Source organism: Podarcis cretensis, assembly GCF_951804945.1.
Source record: "Podarcis cretensis genome assembly, chromosome: 8".
Taxonomy (NCBI): domain Eukaryota; kingdom Metazoa; phylum Chordata; class Lepidosauria; order Squamata; family Lacertidae; genus Podarcis; species Podarcis cretensis.
Genome location: NC_137177.1, coordinates 7,965,241 through 7,982,426, shown reverse-complemented (window position 1 = coordinate 7,982,426; position 17,186 = coordinate 7,965,241). Strand labels below are relative to the sequence as shown.

The following is a 17,186-nucleotide window of genomic DNA, read 5'->3' as shown; positions in this document are numbered from 1 at the left end:
CCTCTGATGCATAAAGTGGCAGCGGGTGCAGATTACCGTATTTTTTGCCCTATAGGGAACACCGGCCCATAGGACGCACTTATTTTGGGGGGGGGAGGGAATAAAGGGGAAAAAAATATTTCCCCCCCCCCGAGCCCCAAAGAGCAAAGAAGCCAGGACAGCGAGCGGGATGAATCCCGCTCGCTGTCCTGGCTTCGTTTTTAGCCACGGGGCTGGGGGTCCGGGAGCGAAGGCGAGGTTGCGCAACCTCGCCATCGCTCCCGGAGCTGGGGGGATAGCTTCCTGAAGCCTGGAGAGCGAGAGGGGTCGGTGCGCACCGACCCCTCTTGCTCTCCAGGCTTCAGCGAAAGCCTGCATTCGCCCCATAGGACGCACACACATTTCCCCTTCATTTTTGGAGGGGGAAAAGTGCGTCCTATAGAGCGAAAAATACGGTAATTCTACTCCCGGGCGGAAGAATAAAAAAAGGGAATGCAGTTGGCATCAAATCAATGACTGGGAAAGCTCCAAACCTCTGCTTTTGCTGAGTAAGCGCTCCCAGAGCTATCCAGTGATGAGGACGCAGCTATGACGTGTTTTGGGGAGCTTTGATTTGCAGTTCTGAGGCTGTCGTGTTAAACTACAGGTAACTCCCCACTTACGTGGAGTTTACGTTCCGAAGCACCGCGCATTTATGTGAAATCGCGCACACTGGGAATGACACAGAAAAAGTCAGCAAGCTACACCTCTGGAAACTCTTGGAAAACCCTTTCAGAAATAGCAAAAATCCACAGAACTTCATCACAATCGCTCCCTCCGAACTTCCTCGCTCAAACTCCAACTCTCCACAGGTCTCAAAGTCAGTGCAAGGGGTCCTGGGATTGCACTTGCAAAGGTGTCAGGGAACTGACATCGGAGCCAAAAGTGGAGGCAGGGCTCCCAAGCGATGCCGGAGCAGGGCCAAGCAGGGAGAGAGGGAACTCATCGGCTGGGGAAGGAAATCAGCGTAACACCAGGGATAAAGGGGGGCGGTTGGGGGAATCGGAGAGGGGTCTCCAGGACTCTTCGCTGGAGACCAGCGGGGAGAGCACAGGTCCTCCTCTGCCCACACCCTCCCTGCGCAGAAAACTTCCGCGCAGGGAAAGTAGGCGTAGACTTGGCGTCAAAGAGCTTTTGTGCTGGAAGAAGTTTAAGAAACACCCACTGACAGATTCTGCTAGCGACTGAACAGCCACAAAGTGAAGGGCTGTCCAGTCAGGAAAGGTTTAAGCAGGCTACCTAGCCAGGTGTGGTGGCAACTTACGCACGAGCAACCCCCATACATTCATTAATTACAAAAGGCTTGTGGGATTGTTTTCTCACATTTTCCCCCTGTTTTAGGGCCATTCTTGCCCCTTTTCGTGCCACACATGCACGTTCACATGTGCCTTGAATGTGCGTAAATGGGGAGTTGCCTGTATTAACTAGCCAGATGCAGTTACATAATAATAATAATAATAATAATAATAATAATAATAATAATAATTTATTTATACCCTGCCCATCTGGCTGGGTTTCCCCAGCCACTCTGGGCAGCTTTCAACAATTAAAATACAATAATCCATTAAACATTAAAAGCTTCCCTAAACTGGACTGCCTTAAGAGGTCTTCTGAAAGTATGGTAGTTGTTTTTCTCTTTGACATCTGGACACAAGATGAGCACTTTTGGATCCACCTATTCCACTCTCCCTGTTTCCTAAAGTGGCCAGAGACAGAATGTGCACAGAAAACCCGGAAGTGATTGTTCCAGTTTTGCAAACGTTCTTTTGGAACCTGAGCGTCCAATCAGAAGCCGTGATTTGGTTTTTGAACGTTTTGGAAGCTGAATGGACTTCCGGGACGGATTCCGTCCGACTTCCGAGGTACAACTGTACTTAAAAACTGAACTCAGTGTTGCCCAACACTACTGTTCAGACTGAAAATACAAAACTTCCCTGTCTAGAGTTGTTGACAAGATCTCCAGGCTACTTCCCCAAAACCAAATTAGGAACAAGGGGGATTCCTCATGGCTGGCAGCTGATGATAAGCCCCTGGCTTTCTTTCCTCCGAAGAAACGTAACAACTGCCACTCAGTAACTTAAAAACAGCACAATCCCCCAAACCTGAGGTTTCACGTTTCTCAGAAGCTTTGCCACAAGATCAGTTCCAAAAATGGTAAAAATCTGACAGTCGCACGGCGTTGCGTAGTTTCTTTTGTTCATATGCTTTCTATCGGGCCTAGGCAAACTCCGACCCTCCAGATGTTTGGGACTACTATTCCCATCATCCCTAGCTAACAGGACCAACGGTCAGGGATGATGGGAATTGTAGTCCCAAACATCTGGAGGGTCGGAGTTTTGCCTATGCCTGCTCTATATGCTAAATCTCTGAGGAAAGCCCGAGTGCTAGCTGACAGTTTGTTGTTCCTTCTGAGCAGTATTATCAGTCAGTTTACATTTTTGGTTCCTTTGTTTTCCTTCTGTATTTCTCTACACTTAAAATTAATTAAAAAACACTCTGCGGGAAAGGGAATGTAAGTGGTAAAGGACTCCACAGTGGGAATGTTGTCAGTTTAGAGAACGTAATGACGAGACCATAGTCATTTTATTGCCAGAAAATTTAAGTCGCTCTTGTCACCACCACGCTAGCAAACTAAACAAAAAACCTTTAGGGCATCTCTATATAACATTCACCGTTCCTACAAGCCACCCAGTCCAGGATTGTTCATTTATCTGGGGGGGGGGGGGACACACAAGAGACACACCACCCCTTCCCCGACTCTGACCTCAAGATGAAGTGTACACAGACGATGCTCTCGGGCTGGGAGTTCTTGCTGCTGGAGATGACCGTGGCTTGAGTCTGGGTCCACAGGTAGCCGCCGTTCCTGGCCAGGAAACGGTACTGCCCGGTTACTGCCTGCCCCTTGCTCAGCACTACCAGAAGGAAGTGAAACACAGACAGTCTAGAACAGACAGACAAACGGATAAGCTGGGAGGTGGAGGCGGCGAGACAGGAAGGCGGAACAGGCGGCTGCCGCACTTGTTTACAGGCTACTTGCTTACGGAACTGGAAATCCCCAACCAAGGCAGATTTTGTCCCTCTTGACGCAGAGCGTCCCACTCATTTTTAAATGCCTGCAAGGCCCTTTTCGCCGCACTGGTGCCCTCCTGATGCGTTGGGCTAGGGCTGCATCCACATTTAAGGCATTGAAACTTTACACAGTCCTGGCTTCCCCAAAAGAATTATGGGAGCTGTGTTTAGTTGTTAAGGGTGATGAGAGTGTTTAGGTGAAGGGACCCCTGACCGTTAGGTCCAGTCGCAAACGACTCTGGGGTTGCGGCGCTCATCTCATTTTATTGGCCGAGGGAGCCGGCGTCCAGCTTCTGGGTCATGTGGCCAGCATGACTAAGCCGCTTCTGGCGAACCAGAGCAGCGCAAGGAAATGCCGTTTACCTTCCCCCCAGAGTGGTACCTATTTATCTACTTGCACTTTGACGTGCTTTCGAACTCCTAGCTTGGCAGGAGCAATGGGAGCTCACCCTGTTGCGGGGATTCGAACTGCCGACCTTCTGATTGGCAAGCCCTAGGCTCTGTGGTTTAACCCACAGTGCCACCCGCATTTAGGGTGTTTAAGAGTGTTTAGGGGAGCCCTATTCCCCTCACAGAACTACAGTTCCCAGGGTGGTTTAGCAATCAACCCCTCTTGATGCTGATAACTGCAGCTCTGGGAGGGATACTGGGGTCTCAAAGCAATTCTCAGCACACTTAACAAACTGCAGGCCCCAAAATTCCTTGCGGCAAGCCAGGACTGCTTAGTGTGAACGTGGCCTACAATTCTGACCAGCTCCAGCCAGCGGGGCTATCTTGGACTACAACTCCCATGAGCCTCAGCCAGCTTGGCCATGTTGGGCGACAACTCAGATGAGCCCCAGCCAGCAGGAACAGGTTTTCTGGAGCTCATGGGAGCTGTAATCCAAAATACCTCAGGAAACACCAGGTTGACAAAGACCTGCTCTTATCTGCAGCAGAAATTGGAGAGATTGTGTCCACTCTTCCCTCACTAAGTCACCCCCTTTTGAAGGAACCACACAGGAGTTTTTGCCCCGCCTTGCCTGTGGCTTGTTGAAAGCAGTGCACATGAACGGTCCACTCTGCCAGAAACATTTCATGTTGGCTCAACCACCTCAGAATCCACCCTACATTCAGTGCCAGCAACAAGGGAAAGAAAGGAAACTGAGGAGTTTGTTGGGAATTTTTGGGGGAAATGTACAGTGACAGGGACTTTGAATGACAGCGTATGCGGGGAAGCAAGAAAAACTGGGAGCCGCGAGGAAGGCACCAGGCAACTCTGTGGATTTCGGCTTCCCAGTTTTTGCCTTTAAAATAATGAGGACTAGGAACTTGCTTTTTAAAATAGAGACAGGCAACGTTGCAAAGAAATCGGCTTCTCTGTATTACGATGCCCGATTAACAGAAGGAACTGGCCCAGGACACAGCAGCTGTCCTGTTGGTTCTCTTTGGTTCCATATTGTGTGTGCTTAAATGTGTGTAAAAAATATACATTTAAGCAGACACGAAAAGCTGAATCCAGAAGCCTGCATGAATCATGCAAATGAAATTAGCATTTATCTGATCATTTGGCCTTTCGTTTACCCTGCTTCCACCAGCCACAGAGAAACAGGCAAAGAATAAGGCAGACCAAGCAGTCCCCAGATGTCTCTGTATTCAGAGGTTCTACCCAACACCTCTTCAAGTTTAAGGACTAGAAACTTAGTTTAGGAGAAGTGAGAGCCATGGCGAGCAAGGTGGTAAGCTTTGATTCCTGATACTATGTTCTGAACCCTGTGCCAAGCCGGCAATAAAGCAAACTGGAGTAAGGCCACATCTGCACACATTTAAAGTGCAATGATACCACTTTAAACAGCCATGGTTTCCCCCAAAGGATTCTGGGAGCTGCGGTTGTTAGGACACCCCATTGCTCTCCCAGAACTACAGTTCCCATAATCCCCTGGGCAGAAGGATGGATTATTAAATCACTCAGGGAACTGTAGCTCTGGGACCAGAGGGGCCTCCTAACAACTCTCATCTCCCAGAATTCTCTGGGAGAAGCCATGACTCTTTAAAGTATGGTGCACGAATGCAGTCAAAGTTTTTCTCTTTTCCATTTTTGCTGCAGGGAACGGTTTTCCCCAGATCAGGATCCCACTCCATGTGTATGCGTGTGACACTCAGGGAAGGTGTAACTTACGGGTGTTGACGCTCTTGCTGACAGAATCAGAGTCCAGGGCGTGGATATACTCGTAAATGGAGCAGCCCAGCAAGTCTTGAGGCGTGTAACCAGCCACCTCTGCAATCCTGCCCGGGGAGATGTCACATGAGAGAGGCAGAGTGGAAGATCTCTACCCAAGGGTGGAGGCAACTCTTCCAGTTCACATGTACCTTTACAAAACCACCACATCAATGGCCTAAGGGCTCAGATACCAAAAAAACAACTCCCTTATTTTATTTTATTTATTTCCAGTATTTATATATCGCTTTTCAGACAGACTTTGCAAAGCGGTTTTTGCGTAAGATCATGACTACAGGAACCACTATGGGCTCTGAATGTCCCTCATGCTTCTTTCTTCACTGCCCTCAAGGCAAGATGGCAGAAAAATCCCGCCCCCCCCCCCCCGATGTCAGAGAAGTCCTGCCACCGTCAATATCTCCATCTTGTCAATCACTTCCTCCTGTAGAATCATAGAATCATAGAGTTGGAAGAGACCACAAGGGCCATCGAGTCCAACCCCCTGCCAAGCAGGAAACACCATCAGAGCACTCCTGACATATGGTTGTCAAGCCTCTGCTTAAAGACCTCCAAAGAAGGAGACTCCACCACACTCCTTGGCAGCAAATTCCACTGTCAAACAGCTCTTACTGTCAGGAAGTTCTTCCTAATGTTTAGGTGGAATCTTCTTTCTTGTAGTTTGGAACCATTGCTCTGTGTCCGCTTCTCTGGAGCAGCAGAAAACAACCTTTCTCCTCCTCTATGTGACATCCTTTTATATATTTGAACATGGCTATCATATCACCCCTTAACCTCCTCTTCTCCAGGCTAAACATGCCCAGCTCCCTTAGCCGTTCCTCATAAGGCATCGTTTCCAGGCCTTTGACCATTTTGGTTGCCCTCCTCTGGACACGTTCCAGTTTGTCAGTGTCCTTCTTGAACTGTGGTGCCCAGAACTGGACACAGTACTCCAGGTGAGGTCTGACCAGAGCAGAATACAGTGGCACTATTACTTCCCTTGATCTAGATGCTATACTCCTATTGATGCAGCCCAGAATTGCATTGGCTTTTTTAGCTGCCGCGTCACACTGTTGGCTCATGTCAAGTTTGTGGTCAACCAAGACTCCTAGATCCTTTTCACATGTACTGCTCTCAAGCCAGGTGTCACCCATTTTGTATTTGTGCCTGTAACTTTGGGGGGGGGGTCCTCAATAACTGCCAGGGCAAAGTAGGGTGGGAAAGACACCCAGCGGAGCCACAAAAGAGATCCTAATTCTCAAGCAGGAGGCGGGCGCTGCATTGCCCATCACCGGAAAGTGCCGGAACATGGTATCCCCAGGCTCCCCACCAACTGCCTCCAACGGACCGCCTCAGCTTATGGCCTGATCCCGGCTTTTGTCAGCCTGGTGTCTTCCAGATGCTATGGACAACAACTCCCATCAGTTCAATGTCAAGGACCCTAAGTTAATTCTGCTACAGTCATACCTCATGTTACGTTTTTTCATGGTACGTCCTGCGGCGACCCAGAAGTACCGGAAAGGGTTACTTCCGGGTTTCACCGCTCGTGCATGCGCAGACGCCCAAATGACGTCATGCGCATGCACAGAAGCAATGAATCACAACCTGCACGTGTGTAGACGTGCCACTGCAGGTTGCATTCCTTTCATGTTGCGAACAGGCCTCCAGAACAGATCCTGTTCGCAACCAGAGGTACCACTGTATTTGTCCAGCTGACTGCAGACTGACAGTCAGCTGGAAATTCGCTGTCAGTGAGGAAGACCGTTCAGATTTGACCGTTGGAGGAGTTGGAGGGGAAAGCCCTTCTGAAGTAAGTTTACCTCAGAAAGCGTGGCTGAACATGTCCCCCGGCCCTCAACTTGGCCTGTAAATCCAATCCTCCTCAAGTTATATACAGTGGTACCTCGGGTTAAGTACTTAATTTGTTCCGGAAGTCTGTTCTTAACCTGAAACTGTTCTTAACCTGAAGCACCACTTTAGCTAATGGGGCCTCCCGCTGCTGCCGTGCCGCCACCATGCGATTTCTGTTCTCATCCTGAAGCAAAGTTCTTAACCCGAGGCACTATTTCTGGGTTAGCGGAGTCTGTAACCTGAAGTGTCTGTAACCTGAAGCGTATGTAAGCCGAGGTACCACTGTCCTGTTCTTGTTCCGTTTGCCATCGAGTGAAGTATTAGAAGTTTCCTTTCTCTCTGGGCTCCGTCTGCTTTACTCCAGTCACTCTGCTTGCCCTGCGAGCGCCAGCCACCATGGCCGTTTTGGATGGCAATTCCCATCAGCCCCACCCGGCGCAATTTTCCAGCCCTCCGTGCCCCAGGCTCACCTCTCATCGCAATAGGTAAACTTCATGTCCATGGTGTGGCGGCTGAGGAAGGTGCCGCTGTCCAGCGGGGTCTCGATGTTAGCGGGGTGCGGGATGGCCTCGCAGATCAACACCAAACAGCGCAAAGGGGGCTCCACAAAGCCGCCTTCTGCCTCCTTCCCCCCTGCTGGCTTGGCAGGCGCATAGGACCGCATATGGCCGGAGCAATGGAGCACCTGCGAGAGGAGAAGAAGAATTGGGGCAGTTCCAAGCCACCAATTCATTCACAGACCCTCCTCCAGAAGCAGTTCTAAGATGGCACTGCCTCTCAGAAACATCCTTACATTTTCATTCATGCTGCTTGGGTTTTTAAGACTTTAATTTTCAGATTTAAAGGTAAAGGGACCCCTGACCATTAGGTTCAGTTGTGACCGATTCTGGGGTTGCGGTGCTCATCTCACTTTATTGGCCGAGGGAGCCGGCGTCCAGCTTCCGGGTCATGTGCCAGAATGACTACGCCGCTTCTGGCGAACCAGAGCAGCGCACGGAAACGCCGTTTACCTTCTCGCCAGAGTGGTACCTATTTATCTACTTGCACTTTGAGGTGCTTTCAAACTGCTAGGTTGGCAGGAGCAGGGACCGAGCAACGGGAGCTCACCCCGTCGCGGGGATTCGAACCGCCGACCTTCTGACCGGCAAGTCCTAGGCTCTGTGGTTTAACCCACAGCACCACCCACGTCTCTCTTTATCTGAACCCTTTTCAGGAAAAAAACAACAACCTATTACTCCATGCCCCCCTGGAAAGCTACATTCTTTAAGAAAACAAACAGAAAGATGTAGGGACAAATTTGTTTTCTTTTATGCATGTATGTTTCTTTACCGCCCCCATTATTTTTATTCAATGCTCCTTCCCTGCCCCCCGCCCCCCCCCGGCCTTGCAACTGAGGCTACTACCCCTCCTCTGGATTGTTCCAGCGCCCCCCCAAGGGGGCCATATTGCCCCACTTTGGGGAAAGAGCCCTCTTTCCCCCATACTCCCAACACAAAACCCATTTGGTTCCATGCACACCCTCTTAAGACGCATTCGCTCACTTTCCAGGTGGCGGACTTGAGGTTGACGGTGCGCCCTCTGGTCGTGAGGGTGCTCTTCATGCGCAAGGAGAAGCTACGTTCCGTCTTCACCTCCTTCTTCTTTGAGAAACCTGGGGGTGGGGGGCGGAATTAGAGATGGAAAAGCCTGTCAAGATCTGGGGCGCACGAGTGGAAACGCCGGTGCAGGAAGGGAGCAGGAATTGGGAGTCTGGGGAGGGAGGGAGAACGTGCTTCTTCTGTGGCAGGAAGGGGAAATCTAGTTCTGGACGCACATTTTAATCATAATAAAATGTAGGGAGGGCAGTGTCGTGTGGCAGACGAGGACCTGGGAGAAGAGGGTTCAGATCCCACCCCTCAGCCATGAAGCTCCATGGGTGGCCTCCGTCTGGTCACTGTCTCTCAACCTAGCCTACCTCACAGGGCTGTTTTTAGGATAGCATAGGGAGGGAGAGAGCAGCATACACTTACCCAAGCTGGTGGGTGACCTCGGGCAAGCCGCAATCTCTCAACCTGAGCCACCTCGCAGGGCCCTTGTGAGGATATTCCGTTCCATTGCATTCCACCCTATTTTTTGCTGTTTCTCCGCACCAAAAGCCACACATTCCATGCCCACTGCGAGGATGCGCACCAAGCAGTTTTTCAGGCCTCCCCAACTCTATTAAAGTTCACCCTCCACCCATTTCTTAAAAAAGCGTTTTTGTACAGTGGTACCTCTGGATGCGAACAGGATCCATTCCGGAGCCCTGTTCGCATCCTGAGCAGAACGCAACACGTGACTGCACGTCTGCGGGTCACGTTTCGCCGTTTCCGTGCATGCGTGTGACGTCATTTTGAGCTTCTGCGCATGCGGCGAAACCTGGAAGTAATGCGTTCCATTACTTCCTGGTCGCCGCGGAGTGTAACCTATAAACGCTCAACCTGAAGCATATCTAACCCGAGGTATGACTGTACTTCTGTTACTCCTGAGAGTCTGCCGACACCTCCCTGGTTGTTTTCATGACAGTGGGAGAATAAGGCCACCTCTACAACATACATAAACAGACATGGCTTCTCCCCAAGAACCCTGGGAGTTGTAGTTTGTTTTGGGTGCTGAGAGTCATTAGGAGACTCTTAATTCTCCTCCGGGAACTACAGTTCCCATAGTTCCCTGGGAAGAGGGGTTGACTGTTAAGCCACTCTGGGAACTGTAGCTCTGGAAGGAGCCCCCGAACAGCTCTCAGCCCCCTCCCCTTAACAAACCACACTTCCCAGAATCCTTTGGGGGAAGCCACGATTGCTTAAAGCGGCAATGTTCCTGCTTCAAACGCACAGTGCAGATGGGGGGGTCCACGTCTGCTATTAGCACACCACGAGGAGTCTGTGAGATAAAGACGCTCTTGTTTGTGTGTGGGTCATGAGGAGGAACATTTCTCAAGGCCCAACGGGCATGCATGGGAGAGGATGGGGGAGAGGCACTCACCTTGCCTTGGGCTCAATACATCTTGCAGTTCTTCTTGATCACAGGGATGAATGAAGTCAAAGACGCTGTGACCAATGAGCTCCAGCTAGCGGAAGGAAAGAGAATCGGGGACATCAGAAAGCAACGCACGGGGCGGGGGGAGGTCGGAGCCAGCACACTGCCTCCGCTAAGCCTAGCAGGTCACCATATGCTAGGAGTGCATGCAAAGGAGCCGAGATCCGCTAGAAAGCAGCCAGTTGGTCTGGGCTCTCTGGAGCCAGCCAATCAGAAATCCCACCCACTTCCTGTGTTCCCTTTCACTCTCCCACGTACGCCAGCAATTCAATAAAGCCGCATCACATATCGCGAAGGGCACATTTCCACCAAACGCCTCTGTTTTGCTTTTAGGTTGCTTTCGAGTCTCATGCAAAAAACTTCTGCAGCCGTTTCAGAGCAGGCGCTTCGCAGGAGAAAACCACCGGCCTCAGTACAACCGGCACCGTCAGAGGGGAAGGCGAATTTTGCCCATGTCAAGAATTCTGGTTGCTTGGGGATAAAGAAACGCATTGGTTCAACTTGGTTTTCAGCAACTTGAGTGCATTCTGTTTCCAAGAGGAAAGTTAAAGAGGAAAGAAAAAACCCCAGCATGATTTGAAAATATATTTTGGAAAAAATGTAATAATTCTCTCTCTGGATTAAGAAGAAAAGCAAGATTTTGGAAGCGAAAACTGGAAAATGCTATTTTCTAGCAACCCTTTCCTGAGGGCAAGATCTCCACTCCCAAAATCACAGGGCTGAGTGAAACGTCAAAGGCATCATCATGCTGTAACTACTTCAATAAAATAAAACAATCCATTCAACAATCAATCTGCCACAGGGGATTTTTTTTCCACCTTAAAAAATGCCCAGAGGAATGCCAACACTGAGTGCGAATCAGCAAGCCTGAAAGAAAAGCGTTGTCCTTAATTTTCCAGTGCACACAAAATAAAGACAATATAAAGCCTTTGTTTCCGGACTGCCAAGTTGCACAAGTAATTTCAAAGTGCATAGCAACCACTTCCACAATGAACACTCTCTTTCAAAAGGTCACAGGCTCTCGCCCCAAACATTGATCTTCATCGGGCTGCCCTGTTAATATTCTGGGCTGCTGCCTTCCTGTTCAGGCCCACCCATACCCCTTTGCCCTCAGGGTCTTGGTTAGGAAGCAGCTGCCTGGAAGCAAAATCTTGGGATGACCTCCTCAACCTGAAAGTAACAGGGGAGTTTGCCATCTTCCTATTACAGATCATGGTTGCCAGAAGCAGTAAACCTCTGTATGCCAGCTGCCAGGAATCACAAGCAAGGAAGAGCACTGTTGGGCTCATGTCCTCCTGGTGATTTTCCCACTGGTTGGCCACTGGAAGAAGAGGATGCTGGACTTTGGCTGAATCCAGCAGGGCCCATCTTAAGCTCCTATGCTGCCCACGGCAGAAATGTCGAGTACAGTGGTGCCTCGCAAGACGAAAAGAATCCGTTCCGCGAGTCTCTTCGTCTTGCGGTTTTTTCGTCTTGCGAAGCAAGCCCATTAGCAGCTTAGCGGATTAGCGCTATTAGCGGCTTAGGGGCTTAGCGGATCAGCTGATAAGCAGCTTAGCGGATCAGCTGTTAAGCGGCTTAGCGGATCAGCTGATAAGCGGCTTAGCGGCTTAGAAAAAGGGGGGGAAAGGGAAAAAAACCCCGCAGGAACTCGCAAGACATTTTCGTCTTGCGAAGCAAGCCCATAGGAAATTCGTTTTGCGAAGCACCTCCAAAACGGAAAACCCTTTCGTCTAGCAGGTTTTCCGTCTTGCGAGGCATTCGTCTTGCGGGGCACCACTGTAAAAAGAATTTGCCAAGTCCCCCATTAGAGAGGGCGTGATCTGTGGGGAGCTTCAGGCACTAGGCAGAACAAATCTGCGTTATGTCTGCAAACATGATGCGAAAGGCCTGGAGCAGTCAGTCAGGTTGTGCATCTACAGCAGTGACCAGAGGGGGGATAACCACTGAGAGGAGCGCAGAGAGAATACCATATTTTTCACTTCATAATGTGGGAATGTTCAGATTTGCAGGAGAGGATATATTGTCTGATTATATCCTTATCCAACTTGTGTTAACAAGTTCCCCAATTTCAGCAGAGTAACACATTCCCCTTTATTTTAAGTTTGCAACGGCTGTGTTTGCTCAGGCTCACTAAAGCCTCTATAATAACTGTTCTGGTATTTCCCCCTTATTCCCTCATAAAATAGAAGAGACGACGCAGTCTTTTACAAAAGTATAAAAAGAGTTTACTCACATTCTGTTCACAATCAGATCCCAGGAGGCAGACTTATCTTAATGAAGTAACATACACTTGGAATCTATCTTATAAGAAGACAGTCCCTTTGTCCTCTCTTGGCTGGAAGCCAAGAGGGAATCTTTGGCTCAGTAGATGTTGTGTCTTTGATGCATGTGGTGAAAGAGAGAGAGATGGCTGCCCTGCCCTGTGCTTTTGTCGTTACCTGCACAGGTGAGGCCACACCCACCTCTAGTCACATGCAGAGGAAGTCTGTCCCAGCCCAGAAGGAAACAGGAAGTTTACCTGCTGGCTGGACAAACATCCCTCCCCATGTGTAAACATGTTCACTCTAGGAATGTTGTATTTGACTGCTCTTGTGTTTCACATCCCACACATGAGACACCCTTTTTTTCCTCTTACAAAGCAAGGGGAAATGTCTGTGCGTCTTATGGAGCGAATGTGTGGTCCCTGGAGCCAAATTGCCGGAGTGCGGCACACTCCTGAGCAGCTCTTTGGTGGCGGTGTGGAGCCGCACTGCTCTACCGGCAGCCTCTGCTTCCCCCTGCAGCCCCGGGAAGGTTTGGGAGCAGCGGGCAGGCTGCGCGCAGGTGCCCCACACTCCTGAGCTGCTCTTTGGGGGTGGGGAGCCGCGCTGCTCTGTTCCTCCTGCTTCACTGAAGAGACTTTGCGCAGCTACCCCTGAAGCCAGCACAGCAAGAGGGATTGCTGCGCAAGGGATTGCACAGCAAGAGGGATTGCTGCCGGCTTCAGGGATAGCTGCGCAAAGTCTCTTCAGCGACACGGGAGCATTCCTCCTCCTGCTTCACTGAAGAGGCTTTGCGCGTCGCTCCTCTGCTGAACCCAGCACAGCAAGAGGGAGAGCTGCACAGCGCCTCTTGTTGTAATGCCATAGCCTGATCCTCCCTCCTCCTCCTTCCCCTTCAACGACATTTGATTCAGAGTATTTTTTTTCTTGTTTTCCTCCTCTAAAAACTAGGTGCGTCTTATGGTTGGGTGCGTCTTACAGAGCGAAAAATATGGTGAATGCCAGGGTGCATCTGCAGCAGCACAACCGGACGCCTTCCTCTGCCCCAGCTGCAACAAAACATGTCTCTCCTGCATCGGTCTCTACGGCCACAGCAGGCGCTGTAATTCTCCAATAGTTTGGCTTCTCCCCCCAAACTGCACTCTTCCTTTGTCTCTCAAGACAGACGGATGTGAACCAACCACTGGTCTCTCTTTCTGCAGAATTGCTGGGAACCCGCTTGTGGCAAATGAATGTGTTTGTGTCCCAAGACAGACAGATGTGAACCAACCACCAGTCTCTCTTTCTGCAGAGAGTTGCTGGGAACCCGCTTGTGGCAAATGAATGTGTTTGTGTGTGGTTTTAGTTCAGCTGCCCTCAGAGCCACATAAGACGTCCCTTCCCCTCCCCAGCGCCCGAAATAAAATCAAGGAAGTTCTTGGCTGCGGGAGAATCAGAGCAGGTTCATCTCCCACCACCAAAAGAGGCCTGGACAGAAAGATGCGACTGGGAACATAACCAAGTGCACAAAGGTAGGAGTCATGCCCATCGCCCCGCCCTCTTTCCCACCTGGCCTCGCACATTTTTGGCATGTGGTCCCTGGAAGGGAATCTGGCTTTCAAGCTGAGAAAGGTTCCCCGCCCTTGTTAACCTGTCCAGGCAAAATACCTCCTGCCAGTTTTGTGGAACTGCAGAACAGCACCCCCCTGACTTCTGTAAGTCCCCCACCTCATCAACCTGCACAGGTGTCCTCTGGTCCTGGCCAGGTGGCAGCGCCTCACCTGACTGAGGCCCAGGTGCTTGTTGACGTTCTCGGAGAGGTAGATCATGTCCCCTTCCTCGGTCAGGACCATGAGGAAGCCATCCAGGGCCTTCAGGTAATACGCGTCCACCTGCTCCTCTGCCTCCACCTCATCTCTCCATTCTCCTGGTTTTAAAGGAAGCAGAAAAAGAGTTGCTTCAGGGCAAAGCTCGCTCAGGTACGTGCCATGGCACAGAGGCAGGACCCGCAACTCTGGGGCAGCCTAGATGGCACATATACAAGGCTTCTTGTTGGAAGTTCAAAGCTCCTGCTGAGAATACCCCTTTCAAGCCTCTTTGCCACTCACTCTTTGGAACTTGTGGGGTGATCAAACTGCAGCTTTCTGACCTAAGGAACGTCTTACAATGATCCTGGGCTGCAGTGAGAACTCCTTGGGCCCAGAAATGGAAGACGCTACAAACGTTAAACCTCCCGCTGTGGTACAACATTATGTGGGCTTTGGCTACTGCAGAGAAAATAACTCACAAAACCCAGAACGTTTCTTATGTGTCGAATTTCGATATGCAGAACTTTCTTCCCTCATCCTAATGTGAAATTTGGTTCCTCTATGTGTTTGGATGCTTTCATTTTTCAACATTATCTGCTCCCTATTTATTCATTCTGTGAACCACCCTGATATCCTGTGATGAAAGGAGGTACATCAATTTAATAAGCGAATTTTATTTTTTTTTGAAAATACAGTCGATGTACTGCTCCTTTGTTTTGTAAATTTGATTATGGTTTTTTGATTTTGATTTTACATTAATAGAAACACACACACACACACACACACACACACATATACAGCACTCCCGGAGCAAGAACAGCATAACAACCAATCCCTCTTCTCAGGGAATTGTAGCTCTAAGATGGCAACAGTGAGGTCTTCCAACAACTCTTGAGTGCCCTTAATAAACTACAGCTCCCAGGATTCTTTGGGGGAAGCGATGACTGTTTAAAGTGGAATCAATGCGCTTTAAATGTATGGTTTGAATGGGGCCAATGTTGCTTTACATCCAAAACTTTCAAAGCAAAATCCTTCAGGAAACATGACACAGTAGGCACAGTACATATTTTAACACCCAGAAATTGACGAAAGCCACAGCTGAGATCACCAGTCAGGGAAGAGTTGTTAATTTAAAAGGCTTTCAATGGATGCTGAAAGGCCAGTACGGTTGGCGCCTGTCTAATTCGTACAGGGAGAGGACTCCATGAAAAAAGGGATGCAGTGTTAGGATGTCACAGGGCAGGAATCGGGTATCTTCAGCAACTATCACACCACCTGCCAATGAGTACACAACCCGAACAGGTATCTAGGGAACAAGAAGATCTTTCAAGTAACACAATCCCTGTGTTGTCGAGTACCTTGTATACAAGTACCAAAATTGTTGGGCCACGGGCACACTGGCAGCCAAGGGAAGCTGTCTCAACAGTCCACCCAGAACTCACTGTAATAATTCAGCCCTGAAGTTATAAACACCTGGACAGATGTACGTTTGCCTCCAGGAAATACCTGTAGCTCCCTTACTATCAGGAAGCTGGCAAAAAGCCCTTCAAGCAGCAAAGGGCAGGGGGTCAGCTTGCAACCCAACAAAACTTTTGAAAGGCAGGCTTAGGTCTTGAAAGACCTACATTGAAAGACCTACACCGGTCTTGAAAGACCTACATTGGCTCCCAATACGTTTCCGAGCACAATTCAAAGTGTTGGTGCTGACCTTTCAAGCCTTAAACAGCCTCAAAGGCCCAGTATACCTGAAGGAGCATCTCCACCCCCATCGTTCTGCCCGGACGCTGAGGTCCAGCGCCGAGGTCCTTCTGGCGGTTCCCTCATTGCGAGAAGCAAAGCTACAGGGAACCAGGCAGAGGGCCTTCTCGGTAGTGGCACCTGCCCTGTGGAACGCCCTCCCATCAGATGTCAAAGCGATAAATAACTACCTGATATTCAGAAGATATCTTAAGGCAGCCCTGTTCAGGGAAGTTTTTAATCTGTGATATTTTAATGTATTTTTGGTTTCTATGGAAGCCGCCCAGAGTGGCTGGGGAAACCCAGCCAGATGGGCGGGGTACAAATAATAAATTATTATTATTATTATTATTATTATTATTATTATTATTATTATTATTAGGAACCGTGGAATTTAGTACAGATAACAAAAATGGATAATCCCAGCTCCACACAGCCCAGCCACTAGGATGCTCAGGTAACCTCTAGGTTAGATTACTGCAATGAACGTAGAGCTGCCTCTGAAGACATTCGGAAGCTTGAGCTGGTGCAGGTTGGTGACGGGGGCAAGGCAGTTTGAGCATATTACACCGATCCTGGCCTGACTGCACCAGCTGCCAATTAGTTTCCGGGCCCAATTCAATGTGCTGGTTTTGGCCTATAAAGCCTTAAACGACTTAGGAGCGCAATACGTCAAAGACCTCTTTCCATATGAACCTCCCCAGACCCTGAGATCATCACTGAAGGTCCTTACTCGTGTCCCTCCCCCACAAGAGGTCCGGAGGGTGGCAACCAGAGAATGGGGCCTTTTTGGTGGTGGCTCCATTTGTGGAGTGCTCTCCCCAGGAAAGTTCGCCTGGCACCTTCGTTATACACCTTTAGGCGCCAAGTGAAAACATTCATCTTCAACCAAGCCTTTGGCTGGTTAACATCCTATACCCTTTTAAATGTGTTTGTGGGAATCAGGGGGAGGTTCTTGTTTTGTTTTGTTCTTGTTTTTATTATGTACTTTGTATTCTTTTATCTTGTATTTTAATTTTGCGAATCACCCTGAGATCTATGAATGAAGGGTGGTATACAAATTTTAATTATTATAATCATTATTTATTTTTTTGCACCCTGCCCATCTGACTGGGTTTCCCGCGCCGCTCCGGGCAGCTTCCAACAGAATATACAAAAACACAACAGAACATCACACGTTAATAGCTTCCTGATATAGGGCTGCATTCAGAT

General features: G+C 49.4%; 1 protein-coding gene across 4 annotated transcripts in view; it reads right to left on the bottom strand.

Moving 5' to 3' along the window:
- Positions 1-17,186, bottom strand: part of HIF3A (hypoxia inducible factor 3 subunit alpha) — a 62,354-nt gene that overhangs the window by 18,497 nt on the left and 26,671 nt on the right. For all 4 annotated transcript variants that reach the window (XR_013841314.1, XM_079985405.1, XM_079985403.1 and 1 more), the window contains exons 3-8: positions 14,211-14,356; positions 10,133-10,217; positions 8,674-8,783; positions 7,603-7,817; positions 5,246-5,352; positions 2,783-2,930 (exon numbers count right to left, since the gene is read on the bottom strand). Coding sequence is in view for 3 of the 4 variants with exons in the window: in XM_079985405.1 (XP_079841531.1) it covers positions 2,783-2,930; positions 5,246-5,352; positions 7,603-7,817; positions 8,674-8,783; positions 10,133-10,217; positions 14,211-14,356 (811 nt within the window). In the remaining variant the exon portion in view is untranslated. The remainder of the gene's footprint in view (positions 1-2,782; positions 2,931-5,245; positions 5,353-7,602; positions 7,818-8,673; positions 8,784-10,132; positions 10,218-14,210; positions 14,357-17,186) is intronic.